The sequence below is a fragment of the Manis javanica genome, chromosome 7, assembly GCF_040802235.1.
Source record: "Manis javanica isolate MJ-LG chromosome 7, MJ_LKY, whole genome shotgun sequence".
Classification (NCBI taxonomy): domain Eukaryota; kingdom Metazoa; phylum Chordata; class Mammalia; order Pholidota; family Manidae; genus Manis; species Manis javanica.
In genome coordinates, this window is record NC_133162.1 from 124,787,401 (window position 1) to 124,807,750 (window position 20,350).

The window sequence follows — 20,350 nt, forward strand, 5'->3', positions numbered from 1 at the left end:
CCAGCTAAGCTTTGCCAATACTTACAAACCACAGAAACTTTGAGATAATAAATGTGTTTTAACCTCTAAATTTATAGTAATTTGTTAAATAACCGAAAACTAATATACATACAAAGCCTCCATTAAGTGGGTAATGCCTTTAAGAACCTTAAAGAGGTAAGTGTTAAAAGGTCAGCCCAGATTTCTAAAATCTGCTTTGAAAACATTTTATTTAAGGTAGGTAGGTAAAGAGGCAGAGATAGAGATAGAAATAGAGAGAGAGAGAGAGAGAGAGAGAAGAAAATTCTGGTATTGAAGAAAAGCATTATTTATTTCAGAAAGGAATCAAATTTTTATTGCCCATAGATCTGTAAGGAACTAAAGTTCCAATAATTTTGTGACCTAAAGGGTTCAATATAGTTGTTATGTATTATTTACAGTACTTAGGTTGTATATATCCACAAATACATAATTTTATGATCAATACCAATACACAAACTATGTCCCAGTTTGATTTCTTCCATTCAGACTAGGTTTTTAATACTGATTGTATGTGCAATTAAAATATAAAAGTATTATAAATTAGAAAATGATTTTTAAAGTTCATTTCAAAAAATATAGTTCCCACCTGTTTGACATGGTGATGTTTCTTTAACCACATAACAGACTAACTCCCAGTGTGCTTGATTCGAATTTGGTTTATCAGTGTCATACTAGAAAAGTTCATTTTCATAACAAATTGCCAATTAATTCAATTTGTCCATATTACATATTTGACAACTTTGGGGTTAAAAAAACCTTCTTTTCAATCCTTTACCTAGTAAATTACATCAAAGTGAACCATTGCTGGATTAGTTTATAAAATCTCTTAGAGCCCCAATAAGGTCAGTCTCAATCTGAAAAGTTCTACTGTGAGAAATTTACCCACATTTCCACTAAACAACAGCTGGTTTTCTTGCAACTTGTGAACACCCAAGACATGATATATCTTTCCTTCCTGTACTTTGGTTAAAAAGTGCTTTGCTTTTTTTTCCAGAACATAGCCAACTCTTGACACTAATTCTTATCACAGATTACAGTGAAACTTGCTCTCTCCCATCTCTGCCCTTTGTAGGGTTTGATGTTTACTGTAACAAAGCATTACACTGTATTTAGTAGGTAAAGCCACAAGAAAAGCAAATGACTTATCTTCTGCTTTCCCAGATCATCTGTGGAAGTTCTTGAAACATTGTTTACACTATAGAACACCTTAAAGTCATCCTTCCCCAAATAGATGTGACATGTCTTTCCCCTAGACCTGACAAAATAGGATTAACAAGAAATGCTGTGTTCATGTAAGGACATCTTCAACATGATAATTCACGTCTGCAATGAGAAATAATATCAGTTTAATTATGACTGTTTTGCAAACCCTTGTTGAACATAAATGTATTGCTAACAATGAAGTTATTAATGTGCTTATATCTGAAAACTTGCCTGTAGAGACTAGGAGAAAGAGTCATACTAAATATGTTGGTCTTCCTATTTACCAAAGACAATTTCCTCACTGATACAGTACCTATATTTGTGCATTTTAAGTATTCCTGGGGGAAGAGGGAGGGGGTCCTCTGGCTGTAACTATACGGAACCAGCAGAAGAGTAAACAATGTTTAGAGATACTAAGAGAACAGGCTTACTGAACTGGCTTCCAATTTCAGCATGGCCACTGACCATGACAGAAACTTTGAATGCCTGCTTTCTTATCTGTTCACCTAACTCGTATGTACAGGGTGATTTCAGAGATCTCATGGGAATCATCTCTAACCTACTTGCATTCAGTAAATGGTAGACAGGGTTACTATAGTTCCTGTGAAACGTGCTGCCCTCTGCTTTTCCTGTGAATGCTTCTCAAGCAGGGTCCACTGAATGCTCCTGAGTTCAAAGAATTAATAAAAAGCAGGTCCCAATAAGAGATCTTCTATTTTCTTTTGTTATTTATTTCTAACCCTACAAGCTTCCTTACCTTCCCTTTCTTTTCCCCTCAAAATGACTCATTCTTTACTCAGTTTATTTAAGTGTAGTCACCAAAGTGGACTATCAAATGTCTCTATTTTCCCCAAACACACAGACACATACACACGCTTCCACACACACACACACACACACACACACACACACACACACACACAACCCAGCTCAAAATCTGTAAGGACTATTAGTTACCTTGTCTGAATTACTCAACTCTAGAACAGAGGTAATGAGCAATTGTATCATCAAAATAGAGAAATCATGTACTTTAATGTGCTTTGAATAAGCATGTGATTGCAAGGCTATAAGGAACGTGATACTAACATAAGTAATAGGCAAAATAGTGCTGAGGCAATATTTGGAATACGTACTATGAAGTGAGGAGTAATGTGAAAAAAATCTCCAGGAGGAACATCATTTTCCCGACTCTAATTTCTCAAATTTTAAACATTTAGTTTTAAAAACCCCACAAACTATAGGATCTTGAGGGTTCTGGGCTTGTCATCAATGTTTAGGGAGAACAAAATTTGAATGAGGTAAGAATGACATTACCACCCATTTTGTTTGGGCTGCCGATAAAAAAGACCTTATAATCTTCCTCAGCACATTTTTAGATAACATCCTTCCATTGCTCTCATGAAGATTAAGCCCTCATTAAATCTTATATTTCTCACTTTATTGTCACTGCGGAAGTGAGAAATGGTGCTGACACCTTTGTTTATGATCCTTCCTAGATTTGAACAGAAAGATTAAAAGTTGCCTATTATTCAGCCTCCTCAGAAGCAAATAGTTTTTGTAACCTACCAATTAGACTATGGAAGCCATTTCAAATAATTATAGTCTGTCTCTCTTTTATTCACACTTGATTCCAAAACGTTCTGTTTTTTTTCACATGGATAATCTAGAAAATAAATATTACTCTTGCCTTCAGAGGCAGCATTCAAATGATCAGATACTTGCCTTAACTTGTTATATATAGTATCAAACTTATTACTTAGTTTCCTCTCTGTCTGCTTAGAACTTGAGCTGTCCTAGTGGAAAAATGACTTAACAAGCAAAAAAAATAATGGTACAAACATTTAAACAGAGGTCACAGTTGCCAGGACACGGGATGTCAGTTTTGCAGTCCATCTGCACTTTCCCACTAGTGGAGTTGCGCTGCACGAGTCTAAAGATATTTCCGAAATAAGCAAACACCAAGGGCATCACGGCCCATCAAAAGCGACTCTCTTCTTCTTCCACAGCGCGGTGAAGGCCGGGGATGAATTTTAAGAGTTGTTTCCGGACACTTCCCCTCCTGCTTTTCCGGGGCAGGGTCCCAAACAGGCTTGAGGAGTTGCCCTCCCACAAGGGAGACAGGGACCCGCTGCTGGCGGTACTAACACTCCGGTTCTTCCTCGAGGAAGACCTCTTCAGAGGATCATCCCCATCTTTGGGGACAAAACACTCGTCGTCGGTGCTCGTCTGCCGGCTGAAGGCTCCCCTGCTCGAGTCCTCGGACACACCGGTCTGGTCGCCATCCTCGCTGTCCATGGTCACGGAGCTCAACCAGCTCTTGCAGCTGCTCGCACTGGATAACCGATGCCGCTCCAGCGGGGCCGGGCCTGGCCCAGGCAGGGTTCCAAACAAAGTTGATTCATCCACGTCCGTGTTTTCCAAACTTGGGCAGTTAGATGCATCACCTAGAATGCAGAAAACAAAGTCTGCGCTGTGCAATGGATCTGAGCATCACTCCCTACAGGTAAAGACACCAAAATTTCTCTTCAAAGGGTACAACAAAGAGCAGAGATGAATAATATTTTTTTAATGAGCTTTGACTTGCATGATTAAGTAGCTGTTTAAGGGGTCACCTAATGAACTTTATAGTAGCATTTCCCAAACTATCGTTCATGGACTAGCTTCCACATAAAAAGAGGCCACAGTCAGCAATATGGTAATATTAGATTAAATCAATTTAAACAAGAATCTTCATAGGAGAAGGGTTCAACTCATCCAACAGGATGCCAGTGTGACTTGTGAATCTCCAAAAGAATCATTTCTTAAACTGAGGTGGCCCTAAAACCTTTTATTAAAGTTCTCACAGAAATGGAGTTTTGAAGAACATACATGGGGAAGTGCTGTCTGATGGACTGCCTCCATTTAGCTCCTCTGATTTTGAGTTATTGTCCTTTAAAAATTGTAAGACTACTTATAACATCATTTAAAGTATATAGGAAGCAGTTATAAAGCCTGAACCTCTGGGCTGATTATAGAGAATTCAAAGGTGTTTAAAACCAAAAGGATATCTTCCAGCCTCAATCTTAATATCAAATTTTTTCCTAGAGTACTTTATTACTGAAATGTTGTTGAAGGGTACTGTATCAGAAAACATGCCTGTCCCCCAAAAATAATTCATTTGATGAAACTGAATTTTGTCTTCTTAGATGAGTTTTTTCATCAACCTTTTAAAACCCACAGCTGAGTTCTCCAAACTCAAATCTCTGTCATGCACCCACATCTGATCACACCCCACTTGTTTCTGTGCTTGTTCTAAGTTTGTTGGTGTGTTGCTAAAAAAGGAGATCATTTGAAACACTGGGCTGAGAAAGGCATAGTAGGAGACTCTGCTTTGGGAGAAGTAATAGAACATCGCACACTTAAAAGTGGTTTTGTTTTGTGCTGATTCCCTCTGCTTTGTCCTTGGTTGACAATATAAAAAGACACTGTTTACTTTTCCATTTGATCTGCACGTTTCAGGATAGCCACCCCTACAGTGGCTAGTCATAGGCTTTCCTTGTTGCTAATCCAACCTGCTTTACTCCTTCCTGCAATCAGTTGATGAATTTCTTTTGACTGGAGAGTGGTTGCCTTGCACAACCTCATGCCCTGGATATTGATCTAGGTCTAGAAAAAATAAACTAAAAGAAGAATTCCTTCAGTCTCAAAAAATGTGTACAAGGATGGCCTCATGAGGAGTCAGTCCATCTCCTTGCTCCCAAACTAAGGACTTTGTCTACACAAGGCCATTCCTGTGGGACCCCAGGACTGCCTACACTTGACAGGCCAAACCCCATCTCTGCTCCAGGATGCTCCAAAAGTGGAGGCAAAGGTTTTCCGAACATCCTTAAGTCTACAGAATTCCACACAGTGGCTGGATTTGGTACCTTTGTCTTGCTTGCTAAGCAAACTTCAGACCCCCAAAAAGTCTATTACGGAGTTTTAAAAAATAGTAACTTAAAAACATAAAATAGAGAAGTAATTCACACATAAGTTTCATTTTTAAAAAATAATGCAACTTAAACACAAACCTCTAAGCTATAAATTAATACTTAATTAATAATTAAATGTATCTTTTTCTTCTAGTAAACAGACTATCACTTTCAACAGATATTTTAGGTCATAAATAGAGACTTTAGCTTGATATGACCTGAAGAAGATATAACCTATATTTAACACCAACCTAGCTAATGCTTTCAGTGAATTATTTATACATACAAGTTCATTCCTCAGGTTACACCAGTCACACAGCAAATGTCAAATCAACAAATTTTAGATTGAACCCTTCCCTTTAGATTTCACTTGCCATACAATGGCAAGAGCTATGCATTTCCTGACGATTAATGATCATTCACACGTCTGTTTTCGGCTTGGGGGCGCACAAAGAAGGATTTGTCTGCCTTAATGTAACTTACACATTTCAAGCAATGATAGGAGCTCCTCCTGAGAAGCATGCTACCATCCTAACCTCAATAGTTTCTGAGAACTGCACAACCATGAACATTCTCAGGAATTTAATTAATCTGCTAAAGTAGTAGGGAAATCAGGCAGTCATTTCTACTGTCCTTCTAAAATCTCCAGGTACCTCTTGCAAGCATGCACACACATATTTTTGTGTACGTATGTTATGTGTATGGAGGAGGGGGCGTGACTTGACTTAGTACTCCTCCAAATACACAGGTCACTCCAAAGGTCATGCCAGAGGCACACAGACTAGCATTCTGGATCCATGCTATACAATTCTTATAATGATGATAATCTTAAAACAGTTTAGAAGCAGAAATACTGAACGGATGAACTATACTGTGGTTTCTGAGCAGGAAATTACACTTACCATGAAGCAGGCGTTGTTCCTGTAACTGCAGAGATCTGAACTCCACCCATTTTTTCTTCAGGGTTTGCTGAGAAAGAAGAAAAAAAGTGCTAATTATTAGGAAACCCCAGTGCAGATAGCAATACTTCTAGGTGTTGAGATAGCTCATTAGATTGTTGTACTTTCTTGCTAACACCAACAACCCAGCCTATTCATTGGGAAGATTCCTTTTTCTGTATAAAAGAGGGATATTGGGAATACTACTTTGTCAAAAAATAATCTAGAAGCACCAACAAGTTGAAACAATGACTTTGTTTCAATAGATACAATAGACAATAGAAACAATTGCATTTATACACTTTTATTTTTAAAAATATAAAACCAGACTGCTTGAGTTTGTGTCCATTTACTAGCTATTTAGGCAAGAATATACACTCTAGGCTTATCCCCTGACCTGTAAAATAAAGACAGTAATAGAACCTAAACCCTGGGATTGAGATGAGGATGAAATGAGTTGGTAGATATAAACTGTGCACATGAGTGACTAGAAGGCAGAAAAGGTTCAATAAATACCGTCATCATCCTATAAGCCTGGGGTACTGAAACAATCTTTTCTCTGGACATCTATGTATTCTCCACACCAAAAAAGGAGACGCTGACCTGTTTTGGGAGGCTCCCTTGGAGGGCTAACCTTAGAACACTGTAAAGCACCCTGACTTCTTAACTTGTCAGCTGCCAGCACGTGGGAACAGGGGCCCAGGGTGGGAATGAAGCGGCTGCTCTCATGGTCAAGACTGCATGTGAGGCCTGGCCTCGCCCACTGATTGCTCTCAGGCAAAGGGAATTGAAACCAAACCAGGCTGAAGCCATCTGACAAGGCACAGCCAACGGCCCATTCTCCCTCCTGCTTGGTGTCTTCTCTTCTAGCCCTGTTTGCCATTCCGGGTCCCCACAGCAAGCTCCACAAGGTGGCCTAGTTCAGGTTTGCCCGTGTACACTTATCCCGAAAGGAAAAGCAGCCTACTTGGAAACAAACAGCCCTTTGTAAAAAAGCAATCTGGGAGGGGCAGATGAAGGTTAAAAAGGAAGAAGGATAAAAAGCACAATTAGAAGAGGAAGGTCTAAGGAAAATAAAATAAAATTACAAGAATGTCATTAAATGCGTAAGTGAAAAACAGCTGGCTCCTTAGCTCTCCAACTGAATAGCCACCAGGCAGGATTTTCCAAGCCTTGATAACAGTAACATTTAGCAGCAATCATTATGGTTGCCAGTACAATCTGTAAGTGGTGAAATCAAAGCCAGAAAATGCCTGGCTAGGTTAATTCAATGCTCTTTCTATACTATAATATAGTTTATATGGCTATAAGACTGCTCAACTACCTGATCACAGTTCTTGGTATCTGTGTGCACCTGTAGACACATGAAGGGCAGAGTTAGAGACCTGAGGAGCATCGAACTAGCAAGGATCTGACATAAACAGTAGTCTCCTCGTATCCACAGTTTCACTTCCCATGGTTTCAGTTATCCGTGGCTGGGAAGCAGATGATCTTCCTTCTGATGGTGTCATGAGAAGGTCAACAGTAGCCTAACCCCTCATCAAATTACCCACATCATTCACCTCACTTTATCGCATCACAGGTGTTTTTATCAACTCACATCATCAAAAGAAGAAGCATGAGTACAGTACAATAAGATATTTGACAGAGAGAGATCACACTTACATAACTTTTGTTACAGTGTATTGTTTTGCTATTCTATTTTATTATTAGTTATTGCTGTTAATCTCTTACTGTGCCTAGTTTATAAATTAAAGTTTATCATTAGTATCTATGTATAGGAAAAACAGTAGATATAGGGTTTGATACAATCCACAGTTTCAGACGTCCACTGGGGGTCTTGGCATGAGGTGGAGGGAGGGACTACTGTATAGCAACCTTTTTCTTCTTTCTTAGAAAGGTTTGTCTCCTACAAGCGAGGAGAGTCCGGTAGAGGAGCACAAGGATAGGCTGACAGCCAAGACTAAACACAGAGAAAAGAGGAAGCTGTATTTCTTCATAAATTCTGTAAGTGTAAAAATATAAAGTCACGGCTTGCCAAATAGTTCATTTCTGTGAAAATAAAGGTTTTAAAATATATAATCTGTTGATTTGGCCCTGTCATCTAAGTATGTCGTCACTTAAACCAAGAAAATACCACTGAAAAGAGCAGATGTGTCAAAGTGACTGAAACTTTTTAGTCTATACCTAAGTGGCCCTAATTTTCTCTGAGTCTGTTTCTGCCTGTTATTAACATCACAGTTGTATATTTGGACAAATCTAACCTCTCACTGTTAGAAGATTAAAGCACATTGATATCTAACCATAATGGGCCGCATCAATTCACTGAGCCTAGCTCAATACCTACATAGCAGCTGCTCAGTAAATACTGGTTGAATGAATATGTGAAAGAATGGCTTCCTAAAGCATCACTCAATTTATCAGAGATGATTTTGTATTTGATATAATTCTAATGTTCTCCACCTACATGAGATATATAGTTAACCATTTCCATGGCACTTAACTAATTGTATGGCACTCTCACAGATAATATGCTGTTGAACTTTCTTAACTGTCTTTAAAAGGTCCATATCAGAAAAACAAAGGTTCAATGTAGCAAAATGTTTCTCAAGGGCTACAAATCCCCTAGATAGTAGAGCTAGATTAAAAAATAGTTTCCCCAGACAGCACATTGGATGTGCTGTTTTCATGTTCAACATTTGAATCATAGGTCATGAGAAAGGGAATCCCTGAAAAAATCCTCGGAAAGGACCACTGTTTCTAAAGAGCTTGTGGCTCCACAGAGAGTCTTTAAGGGATAGAAAGCACACTTAAGAGGACACACAGACTAAATGTCATTGTGTGAGGGGGAAGCCAGCCTGACCCTGGTTATAAGTCAGACCCAGACATTTCTGGCTCAAGAGATGAACTGGAAATCTCGTAATTTCAAGATTAGAAAAGGAACAGAAATGAAAGAAAGTAAGCAGGCGTGCACCCAAAGGTCCGCTGGACGTGCGGAAGCAGAGAGAATTAGCTAGGATTTGGATCCCGTGGTCATATGTAGTTCAAATGCACTTATCTGAAGCGGATGACAGAGACAAGGTTTCTGCTCGAGAAAAGAACCTTAGCTAGAGCTCCGCCACCATGAAAAGGAGGCTGAGGAAAACTGCTGACGGCAGCAGTCGCTCATGTGGAGCCTGTGCCAAGAGGCGAGAGTGCAAAAACATAGCCTGTGACCTGAGCCAAGCACACACTGAGCCTCCAGGGAAGGCTTCCAGCTGCCAGATCTGGCTCTAGATTGGGAATCTTTAAGTGAAGAGTTAAAGCAACCGCCCAACTATCCTACTGAGAGGAACAGAGAAGCCATCATACAAGGGAAGCGGGTGATCTAAACTCCAAAGCTTGAATGATAAAAAAAGACAACCAAAGTGATAATTAGCACATGGAGTTGCTCCAAATAAAATGAACATACAATGGTATCCAAAAAAAAATTTTTTTAAAGAATGTTTATAATCCTCTGAGGAAGAAAGAAAATCAGTGCTGATCAGGACAAGAAATTTGAAACAAATAAAACAAGAAGAGATAGACATAAAAAAGAACTACTTGAGAAATAAAAGTTACTCAATTTTTAAAACTCAGTGGAGAGAACACATCCTGTACAGAACACAGATGATATTACTGAAGATGCTACTAAAGAATTTAAGAAGAACATAATAAAACAAAGGTAAAGTGATACACAATATGAGAGAGTGGTTAGGAAGCATGGAATGTAGATGAAGAGAGTCTAAAATATGTCTAATATGGATTCCAGAAGACAATTAAGTGAGGAATGGTGAGCCAGATATATTCAAAAAGATCAAGGTGATAGTTTCCCAAAACTTAAGAAAGTCACAAGTCATTAGATTGAAAGGCTACTGCAAGTTCTAAGCACAGATTTCGAAATGAATCTAGACCTAATCACATTATGGTGCAACGGTAAATGAGTAAAGACAAAAGCACACCTTAAAAGCAACCAGAAACAGATAAAAACACAAATCCAAATACCAGTTTTTGAAAAGACTCAAAAATAGAAAATGTTCTAAAGAAAATTGCCAAGGAAAAAAAAAATAAGAAAAGGTTTAAGAAGTAGTACAAACAAAAATGGAGACATAATCACAGTTGTGAAGAGAGAAAAAGATGAGAACAGAATTTGTATCATCATCTTTTTATAAAAATTTGAAAACTTTATTCACAAAAACTTAATTCCATAAAACTGGCTCCAAAAACAAAACAAAACAGAATATCCGAGTAGTCTTATAACTAGTACAGAAACTGAAGCAGAGGTCAGAAGTACTTCACCAGAAAGAACCCCAAACCCAGATGACTCAGCTGGTGTTACAAGAATTCTATCAGAGAATAAAAAGGGGAAGATTCTCCCCAGCTCATGCTAAAAGTCCAGTAAACACAATACCAAGACTAAAGAATGATAGTCTGAGAAAAGAAAACTACAGGCCATTCTACCTGTAAATGAAGTTACCTTCAAAAATCTTAAATAAAATGTCAGCAAAGCAAATCTACAAGTACATAAAGAATGATTACAAATTGTGACCAGGTGCGGTTTATTCTGGAAATGAAAGAGTAGTTTCACATTAGAAAATCTTTAAGTGTCATTAACCATACTGACAGATTTTAAAAAATAAATAAACAAGACCATCTTAATGCATACAGAAAAAGGTACTTGATAAAATTTACAAGCGTTAAAAATATTCCCAGTAAACTTAGTATAGAAGGAAGCCTCCTCAATGTGAAAACTATGGTTCACAGAGACAGCTCATTTCTGATAGGGAAAGAATGGGAAGAATTCCCTTTAAAACCAAGAATAAAATAAGGATGCCAATTATTACAGTTTCTATTCATCACTGTATTGTGGGCCCTAGCCAGCACCGTAAAGTAAGAAAAATAATTTAATGTCATTCTTAGCAGTTATTATCATCATAGAAAACCCAAAATCATCTACAGATAATTTATTAGAAAGTATATAGTTTATGAATAGTTTAATTTAGTTTGAACCTAATAGCAGCACAGAAAAATTGATGTTACATATCTATACACTAAACTTAATCAAAATAGCTATTTTTATAAGAAACTATAACAAAAATCATAATGTACAAAGGAATAAATCCAACAAAAGATATAAGATCTATACATAAAATTTTAAGATTTAATTAAAAGACTTAAACAAGAATGGTGAGATTTTCAATCATTAAGAAAACTCAATACCATTCAGATGTCAAATCTCCTCAGATTGATCTAAGTTGTGATATCAATTTACCTCCAACATTCATTTATGGAACTTGTAATCTGATTCTAAAGTTTATACAGATGATCAAAGGACCAAAAATAACCTGGAACGTTTGCCCAACCAGCTACCAATATTTATTATGAGGGTATAATAACTGAGTTTCAGATAAACAAAGTGACCAATGGATCAGAATAGGAAGCCTATAATAAAATCCATGCTTATATGGAACTTGCTTAAAAAGAGAAGCTTCACTGCACGTCAGATGGAGGAAAATAATTGGAAAATAAATGGCACTGGGAGAACTGAGTATTCATAAGAAGAAAAAATAAAGGTGGATTCCTTGATATACTATATAGAAAGATTAGTTCTGGATGTATTAAGAATTCATGTGTAACAAGGAAAAACTTTAAAACTTTCAGAGGAAAACACAGAAAATTCAGATTACTTACAAAGGATAAATAATTAGGAGCTCTGTCATGAATAAAAATACCAAAGGAACAATACATTCAAAATCCTAAGGGGGCAAAACATCAACAGAATAATTCCGTTATCTAGCAAAACTTTCTTTCAATATTAGCAGTGGAAATAAAGACATTTTTCAACAGAGAAGAACCTACTTACCCTCACTGAGGAAGTATTCAGAAGGAAGGAAAGTAAAGCCGGAGGTAAGAAACAGAATGCAGGAGACAACAGAAAACATGAGTTTAACAGGTCAGTATATTTGTTCACTACCAGTTATTTAGAGAAAAAAAACTATGTTTTCATGTTAAAAACTGACAAAACTCTCTAATGTAAAGCAATAATAAGGAGGATAGGATTTTAAATGGACATTTAAATATGTTAAGATTCTCATGACATTCTGGAGAGGATGGAGATATTGAAAAAATTCATACATCACTAGAAATAATAATAGTTAAGTATGTATATTAAAGCCTCAGGAGAAAATGTTCAAAGGACACAAATTGTTTAGAAGCATGAAATACTTCTGTTGTGTAAGATAATACATTATTCCATGAAATATAACCTATCTTATCACTTACATAACATCACCAGTTTATTTTGAACATTTCTTTCCTTTTTTTACAAAAGGCTGAAAAAGCCAGTTATACTTTAAGAAAAGAAAGATGTTCACAAATACTATCTCTTTTGCAAAAACAAATTGACTATTTTAAAAATCTATGTGTAATACAAAGTACTGTATTCTCCTTACAAAAATGTAATGATAAAATGTTAGAGGCATTTCCCTCAAAGTCAATAATAAGCCTATCACTAATTACAATATGCTGAAAGTCTTAGACAATGTTATAAGAAAAGAAAAATAAATTAATTAAATAACTGAGGGTAAAGGAGCAAAACTTTTGTTATCTGCACATGATATTATGTTTAAATAGAATCTAAGAGAATCTACAAATCATTAGAATAAAAGTTGCTCAGCAAGACTACTAGATTTAAAAATTTACACGAAGATCAGTAAAAAAAATTAAAAGATTTTTAGAAGTAAAAGCTCATATTTATTATGAAAAGAAAAATGAGAAGATACATAAGAATAACTATGATAAAAGATATGTAAAAAATTAGTACACAACATAAAAAAGATATAAAAACATATTAATAAATTTATTACAAAATGTTTTTGAAGTACATAAAAGACCTGAATTAAAAGATTAAGATCCTGTGTTTGATGTAAGAAAACTGGAAAAAACATAAAGACATCAATTGATATTTATTCTATAACTGCAATTCACTTCCTATCTAAATCTGAAAAGAGGATTGTTTTCCAAAGAATTATATAAGTCAGTTGAAAATATCACAGGGTTAAGCAAACTGGCAAAAGTATAAAACCAATGTTATCAAAGAAGTTGATGATATAGATGCGGAGGAAGAAAATACAAGGTAAAATATGAACATAGAACTCCACCCTCATGGGCTCAGTAATTCAGAAGTGCATATTTCTTAAAGAAAACTAATAAATGGCAGCTATTCTAAGCAAAGTCCGAGTGCTCAGCCAGCCTCTAGTAGAAAGCCTTGCATTCCCTGCTCAGACTGGTAGCACATGACCACGCAGGGGGAGTCATGGGGATACAGAGGTCATCTGGGCTGGAGGAGGGGTCTGCGAGGCCGTGATGAACATGCACATGAGTGAGGAGCTGGGCTTCATGGGCTGGCAGATCCTCACCAAACTGGCAAACAGGTTTTTTAAGACCCTCAAATAACCATCCCAAGGAATTTTCACAGAGCATCCCGTGTTAAGCACTCTCTTCTGGAAACTCAAATTCTTTTCCTTTTCAGAGTTGATAGTGTGTTTGCCAATGAAAGTACATTCAAGGACAACCACAGGAGAAGATAATTTCTGTAATGAGAACGTGGCAGAATGAAAGGACACAGAGGCAGACAATGGAAAAGCAAAAATTCCAGGCCCTCCTGCACATGCATGCAGCACTTGGGAAAATCATGGGAAGACAAGCTCCTCCTTCTTTTTTTTTTTGTGTTTTTTTTTTCAAACAAAATGTAGATCAAGAGAGACTACAGGTGCATTAATAAAAAGATCTTCAAGTGATGCGCCTTCCTGTTGCCTTTCTGAGCCTCATAGACACAGAGAAGGAGGAAGGAAGTGATTTGCACTAGTTTGTGGAATTTAATATTCCTGCAAAGGTAATTGTGTGGCTCTTGATAATTCAGCAGTTTAAACTCATCACGACATTTCCTTTTCAAGGGCTATTTCAATTCTTCAAATAGATTTTTATTCTACCACTCACACATTCAGGGATGAAAAATGTGCCTGACTGTATTAAATTAAATTACCTTTAAAACTTGCATCTTTGCTTCAAGCTCTGTTCTTTTGAGAATCATTGTTCCATTAAGAGTCTCTATCCTGTGTTAAGGAAAAAGGGTGGAAGGGAACAGCATGAGTGATACTTCCAAACAAGTACCATCCTGATGGAGTGCTACACTTTGATCACAGACTATACTTAAAAAGCAACAAAAGTGTTACGATTCTCATGGCACTTCAAGTATGTAGACCTGAGTCAAAGCTTCCAGCGACACTCAGAGAAAGAAAATGGAAAACAACACAACAAAAACAAAACTCCCCTTGAGAGGGTGGCTGAAAGAAAACATTCCAGCTAATTTGTAAACTGTAGCTCATTTTATGGAAGCCACTATATGGCAATGATAGTTGTTCTCTACTAGAATCTATTCTTGCGGGTCTGCTGAATCACATCTTTTACTTGGTGAATATTTGTCAGACATCTACTATGTGCCAGAGTTTAGACACCGTGGTAAGAATGAAACAATGTTTTCTGCAATGAAAACAATAGGCACTAGGGATTCACACAATGGAACCGACATGCCATTTCTTGAAACGGGCAAAAATCCTCTCCTCCCTAACAGGGAAAAATCCTTTCCTCCCAAGGAATCTAGGAAATTTTACCTCTGCAGTTTGACTTAATTTTGCAACTAGAACAAATAGAACCAGAAATACTATGAGATAATAACCTTCATATGATTCTCTCATCCAAAACCTTTTAAATTTAAAAACTTTAATCCTAGAATTCTTAATTTAATGGTGTTCTTTTCTCTCCATACCAAATGTGTTTCTAAAAATCAAAAGACTTGATCTATTCTGAGTTGATTTGTTTTGTAGGTTCACATTAGGCTTTCATTTGCCTACTAAGCTATCGATCTGAATAACAAACTTCACACGTGAGTCACATACCTAAGCATTTTAAAAATATTGGTTCATATTCCTTCTGATAAATAAGCCGTAACTCTTTATCTATAAAAATGCAGGGAATTTTTCAAGGAATGGTAAAATAACAGCATTAAACATGGAAGCCAATTTTCCTCTCTTTCTAATAGCATTATACCCAAGATAATGAGGCGATAGGAAGCCAAAATACTGTCTGCTTTCTCCTTAGTGTGGTCTTGACTTCGGGAAACAGTGAGCATCCTTATGAATTTGTTTGGTATGACTCAATGTTGGTCTGACCTACCCAGCATTAGCTGTCTAGTGCAAAGCCACAGACATAGATTGGTCATTCTCTTCAGTATTTGTACAAACTGTCTCAATTTCCTGATCACTAGATTGCCATTTGTCTCTTCCCATTACTCCTTATTTATCCACCTAAGATCTATTGACTTCATCTACTTGGAACATAGGTTTCTGATTCTAACTGCCAGCATTTTCTCTTGGACCCTGTATAGTTCCTACCTTATGGATTCATGTTTCTCTAGAGCACGAGGGTACCTATCCTTTACCCTGAGCTCATAGGATCCATAGATTTGGACTCTGTCCTCTAACACCCCCAGTCACCTTTCAAAACTGCTCACATACAAACATCCTTTCAAGTTATAGACTAGAACACGGAAGAGCACCTTGCAGATTTCCTATTGGCAGTTTGCAATGAGCAGCTGTGGTGTAGCTAAGAGAAAGATCCCAACATTGAGAGCAGATGATCAAACCCCAACCCTGTCACTTGCTGAGTGGTTGATCTTAACTAGACCTCATTCAAGCCTCAATCTCTTCATCCATAAATGAGTAAAACTAACCTCACAAAGTAGCTGTGAAGAACGAGTGAGATAATGCAGGACCAACCTTAAGTAGAATAAATCGCAAACTACTTGGCCTGGCTGATGAGCCCCTGTTGTATCACCTAGCCAACTCTGTCTTCATTTCAATACCCCCCCTAATCCACCAACCACCATCATACTGGTTTTCTATCTCTTGGATGTGCCAAGCCCATTTTGAAAACAAGAGACCTCTCTCTTTACCCGAACTGCTCTCACCTGGGATCCATACCACCATCCCATCTCGTCATTTAATTCTTTACTCAAATGTCCCCTCCTCCAAGGACCATTTTCAACACCTAAGCTAAACTCAGTACCCTATTCCCTTTCTTTTTTTACTTCCTTCATGTCAGTAATCAATAATTGAACTATTAAAGTTATTTATTTTGCAGGCTTTTCCTATCCATCCCCTTCCACAATTAATAAAGCATTAGAAGAGTCTTTGTCACCCCTGAGCCTTTCATGGAGCTGGAAACATAGTAGAAGCTCAATAAATGCTATTTGAACAAACGAGCAAATTCCATCTTTTAACTGATTAGTAAGATGGCATTAGGTTGTAGGGATAGTATGGTGAAAGAGTCAGATCTCTAACTGCGGAGAGATCCCATTAGCAAGTCTGGAATGCTAGTAGACATGAGTGTGTGTGTTTGCAGGGCAGGGAGGGCTGCTCAGACTTTGCTCTTCCTTGCAAATGGAACACTAGAAGAGGAAAACAATTGGCTTGTGGTAAAAGGAAAAACTCAGCCTTTCAGACCTCTTATTTTTTCTAAGCACAAGATTATATCAACCATGAAAACTGGACCAACTCCTCTCTGTCCAAAAAGAAGCTGTGCCAGTTTGATTGAATTTGACATATAAAAAAATTGTTAAAATGCCCTCCCTCCTATATAGACTTTGGGCTATTGATGTCCCCTGACTTCAGATGTTGACAGCATGTTCAAATCTGAGGAAACCTTGAGAAACAAAAGGAACTGATGAAAGGGACTGTACCCAGCCCAAAGCTATGGTGCACTGCCTCCCTTCTTGTGTACTTGAACAAAAAGCCTATTCATTCACTCAACAGGCATTACGAGACACCAGGACGTTTTCAAAGGCCCAAGAGAAGCAAATAGTTACGTGAGCAGGTTTCCTGAAGATCTGATCAGGTCAACAACTTGTTTGTGGGTAAAGCCTTCTGTGCTCACACCATTGATATTTGCAAGGACATCACCTAGGAGATGCCGAGAAAAATGAGTTTTAAAACGTTTTGTTCAATAATCCCTCCTAACATGCAAATGAAACAAAATAAGCAAGCCCCAAACATTAGAAACACACCGGAGCTAAGAAAATTCAAAGCCACAATCATGTCCTGATCTTCACTATTAAAAAGTTTTCTTGTCTTGCTATTTAAATAATTCCTAACATGAGCAAAGTTGTAAGTTACCAGCTTGCAAGCCAGCGCAGTGTGCTGGGCTATCCTCCTGGATTTTGCAGACCAGAGTGCATATATCTGAGGACCAAGTGTTCTGATTCGGGAGCCTGTAAGTCTGTAAAAATTAGAATGATGCATCATTAGTCGTCCAGAAACTCAAAATCTGTTTGTCAAAAAGTAAAATAGTATCACTTACCTGAAGTGATATAATAAATAAGTGAAAAGAACCATTTAGAAAGTCTTTCCTTGATATAAACTAAATCAAAGCTACCAATCTTGCAATTCTACCAATCTGTAGTCAATCCCATTATTTAAAAAAAATAAAATCTGGCTTCAGAAAGAAATTAGGATAAGTCTCTGGTACAAGATTTTACATGTTTAAGCCCAAGAGGCCACCTGATGCTTCTGTTATTGCATATTTATCAAGAAACTACAGAGAGGCTTAAAGATGGTGGTGTGAGAGGTGAGACAGGAACCTCCTCCCAAAACCACACATAAAATGAAAATATAGCAAATACATCTAATCCTGAAAGAGCAACAGGAAAGGAGGCTGTAGCAGACCACCTACACCTGGGGAAAACAGCAGACCTCAAGGAAAAGGGTAAAGTAACAAAGCCGTGATCTGCAGGGACTCAAGCCCTTCCTCCACCCCAGTTCACTGGAGGGAGGAAGAGAAACAGAGCCAGAAGGGGTGGAGGCCTAGGACTACTGAACACCCAGCCCTGGAGATCTGCTCTGAGAGCACAGACCTACATTACATAGTGCTCTGGAGATTAGTGGGTTTGGAAAACTAAGACAGGTGGAATACTTGGAGAGACTGAGATTACAGCCGCTTGTGGAGAACACACATCCAAAACTGGCTGCTCTAGGACAAAAGAAAGGCAGGCAGCATGACAGACTTCCTAGCATCAAGAGGGCTGCTAAAGGGGCAAGGATTGTACAGAGCCTGCTGCTCAGGAGAAAAGACAGGTGGACAAAATTCTCCAGGCATACTCTGTTCAGCAGGTTGAGAACTTTCAGGAGCTTCAGGCACTCTATCCCAGTGGCTGGCTACACAGGTACAAGGCCCCTCACTGCATTACACAGCCTGCTGTGCCTTCCTCCCCTCCAGCACTAGATCACAAACCAGCTACCCCCACTTTTGTGCCAGGCCAGCCAGAGAGTGGCCCCACCTATGGCAGCTACAAGTGCAAATCATCAGGCTTCTCCCTGCACACTCGGCCCACTGGCCCTGGCAGTGGAGGCAGGCACTGCAGCTGGGAAGCAGGAAAGAGCTCTTTCCTGCCTACAGACACCAGTGCCTGCAACCCCTGCCATCACTCCAGGGCTGAGCAACTCCAGAGAGTAGAGCTTCTGGGCACTAAAGGGCAACACCTACAAATATGAAATGCCAAAGGAATTCAGTTCAACCCAAAATCCCTCATACACCAGAAAGAGGAACAAGTGAAACTGAACAAATCAATCTTCCTGAAAGAGATTTCAAAATAAAAACCATAAACATGCTCAAGGAGCTACAGAAAAATATTCAAGAAACCCAGGGAGGAATTCAAGAATGAGATACAAACTTTAAGAATACAGTATCTGAAATGAAACATACAATGAAGGGATTTAAAAGCAGATTAGATGAAGTAGAGGAGACAGTGAATGAAACAGAAATTAGAAAAGAGGAATACAAAGAAGTTGAGGTACAGGGAGAAGAAAGGATCTCTAGGAATGAAAGAATATTAACAGAACTGTGTGACCAACACAAATGGAACAATATTTACATTATAGAGGTACCAGAAGAAGGAGAGAGATAAAAAGGGATAGAAAGTGTTTTTGAGGAGTTAATAGCTGAGAACCTCCCCAATCTGGGGAAGGACATAGTCTCTCAGGGCATGGAGGTGCACAGATCTACCAATATAAGGGACCAAGAAGACAACACCAAGACATATAATAATTAAAATGGCAAAGATCAAGGATAAAGACAGACTATTAAAAGCAGCCAGAGATAGAAAAAAGATCACAAAGAAAGGAAAACTCATAAGGCTATCATCAGACTTCTCAGAAGAAACCTTACAGGGCAGAAGGGAATGGCATGACATATTTAATGCAATAAAGCAGAAAGTCCTGAACCAAGAATACTCTATCTGGCAAGACTATCATTTAAATTTGAAGGAGGGATTAAACAATTTCCAGTTAAGCAAAAGCTGAGAGAATTTACCTCCCACAAACAGTCTCTACAGTGTACTTTGGAGGGACATCTATAGATGGAAGTGTTCCTAAGGCCAAATAGCTGTCACCAGAGGAAATAAAACCACAGTAAAGAAAGCAGAACAATGAATTACTAAGCAAATGCAAAATCAAATCAACTATCCCTAAAATCGGTCAAGGGATAGACAGAGTACAGAATATGATAACTAATATATAAAGAATGGAGGAGCAAGAAAAAGGAGGAAAAAAAGAGAACCTTTAGATTGTGTTTGTAATTGCATACTGAGTGAGTTAAGTTAGACTGTTAGATAATAAGGAAGTTACCCTTGAACCTTTGGTAACCACAAATCTAAAGCCTGCAATGGTAATAAGTACATACCTATCAATAAATCACCCTAAATGTAAATGGTCTGAATGCACCAATCAAAAGACACAGAGTCACTGAATTCATAAAAAAACAAGACCCATCTATATGCTGCCTACAAGAGACTCACTTCAAACTCAAAGACATACACAGACTGAAAGTGAAGGGATGGAAAAGATATTTCATGCAACTAATAGGGAGAAAAAAAGCAGAAGTTGAATGAAATATCTTTTCCATCCCTTCACTTTTAGTCTGTGTACTAAAAGTAACAAAGAAGGTAACAAGAGACAAAGAAGGACATTACATAATGATAAAGGGGTCAGTCCAACAAGAGGATATAACCATTGTAAATATCTATTCACCTAACACAGGAGTACTTACATATGTGAAACAAATACTAACAGAATTAAAGGGGGATATTGAATGCAATGCATTCATTTTAGG

The 20,350-nt window shown here is 37.9% G+C and overlaps 1 protein-coding gene across 4 annotated transcripts in view; it reads right to left on the reverse strand.

Annotated features, from left to right (window-relative positions):
* Positions 1 to 304: 304 nt before the first annotated feature.
* The window catches only part of CYTIP (cytohesin 1 interacting protein), a 62,761-nt gene continuing 42,715 nt past the window's right edge, over positions 305 to 20,350 (reverse strand). For all 4 annotated transcript variants that reach the window (XM_017652900.3, XM_017652899.3, XM_017652898.3 and 1 more), the window contains 5 exons: positions 17,362 to 17,464; positions 17,055 to 17,148; positions 14,175 to 14,244; positions 6,077 to 6,143; positions 305 to 3,668 (listed from right to left, as the gene is read on the reverse strand). In XM_017652900.3, the coding sequence (XP_017508389.3) occupies positions 3,202 to 3,668; positions 6,077 to 6,143; positions 14,175 to 14,244; positions 17,055 to 17,148; positions 17,362 to 17,464 (801 nt within the window). In that variant the 3' untranslated portion in view covers positions 305 to 3,201. The remainder of the gene's footprint in view (positions 3,669 to 6,076; positions 6,144 to 14,174; positions 14,245 to 17,054; positions 17,149 to 17,361; positions 17,465 to 20,350) is intronic.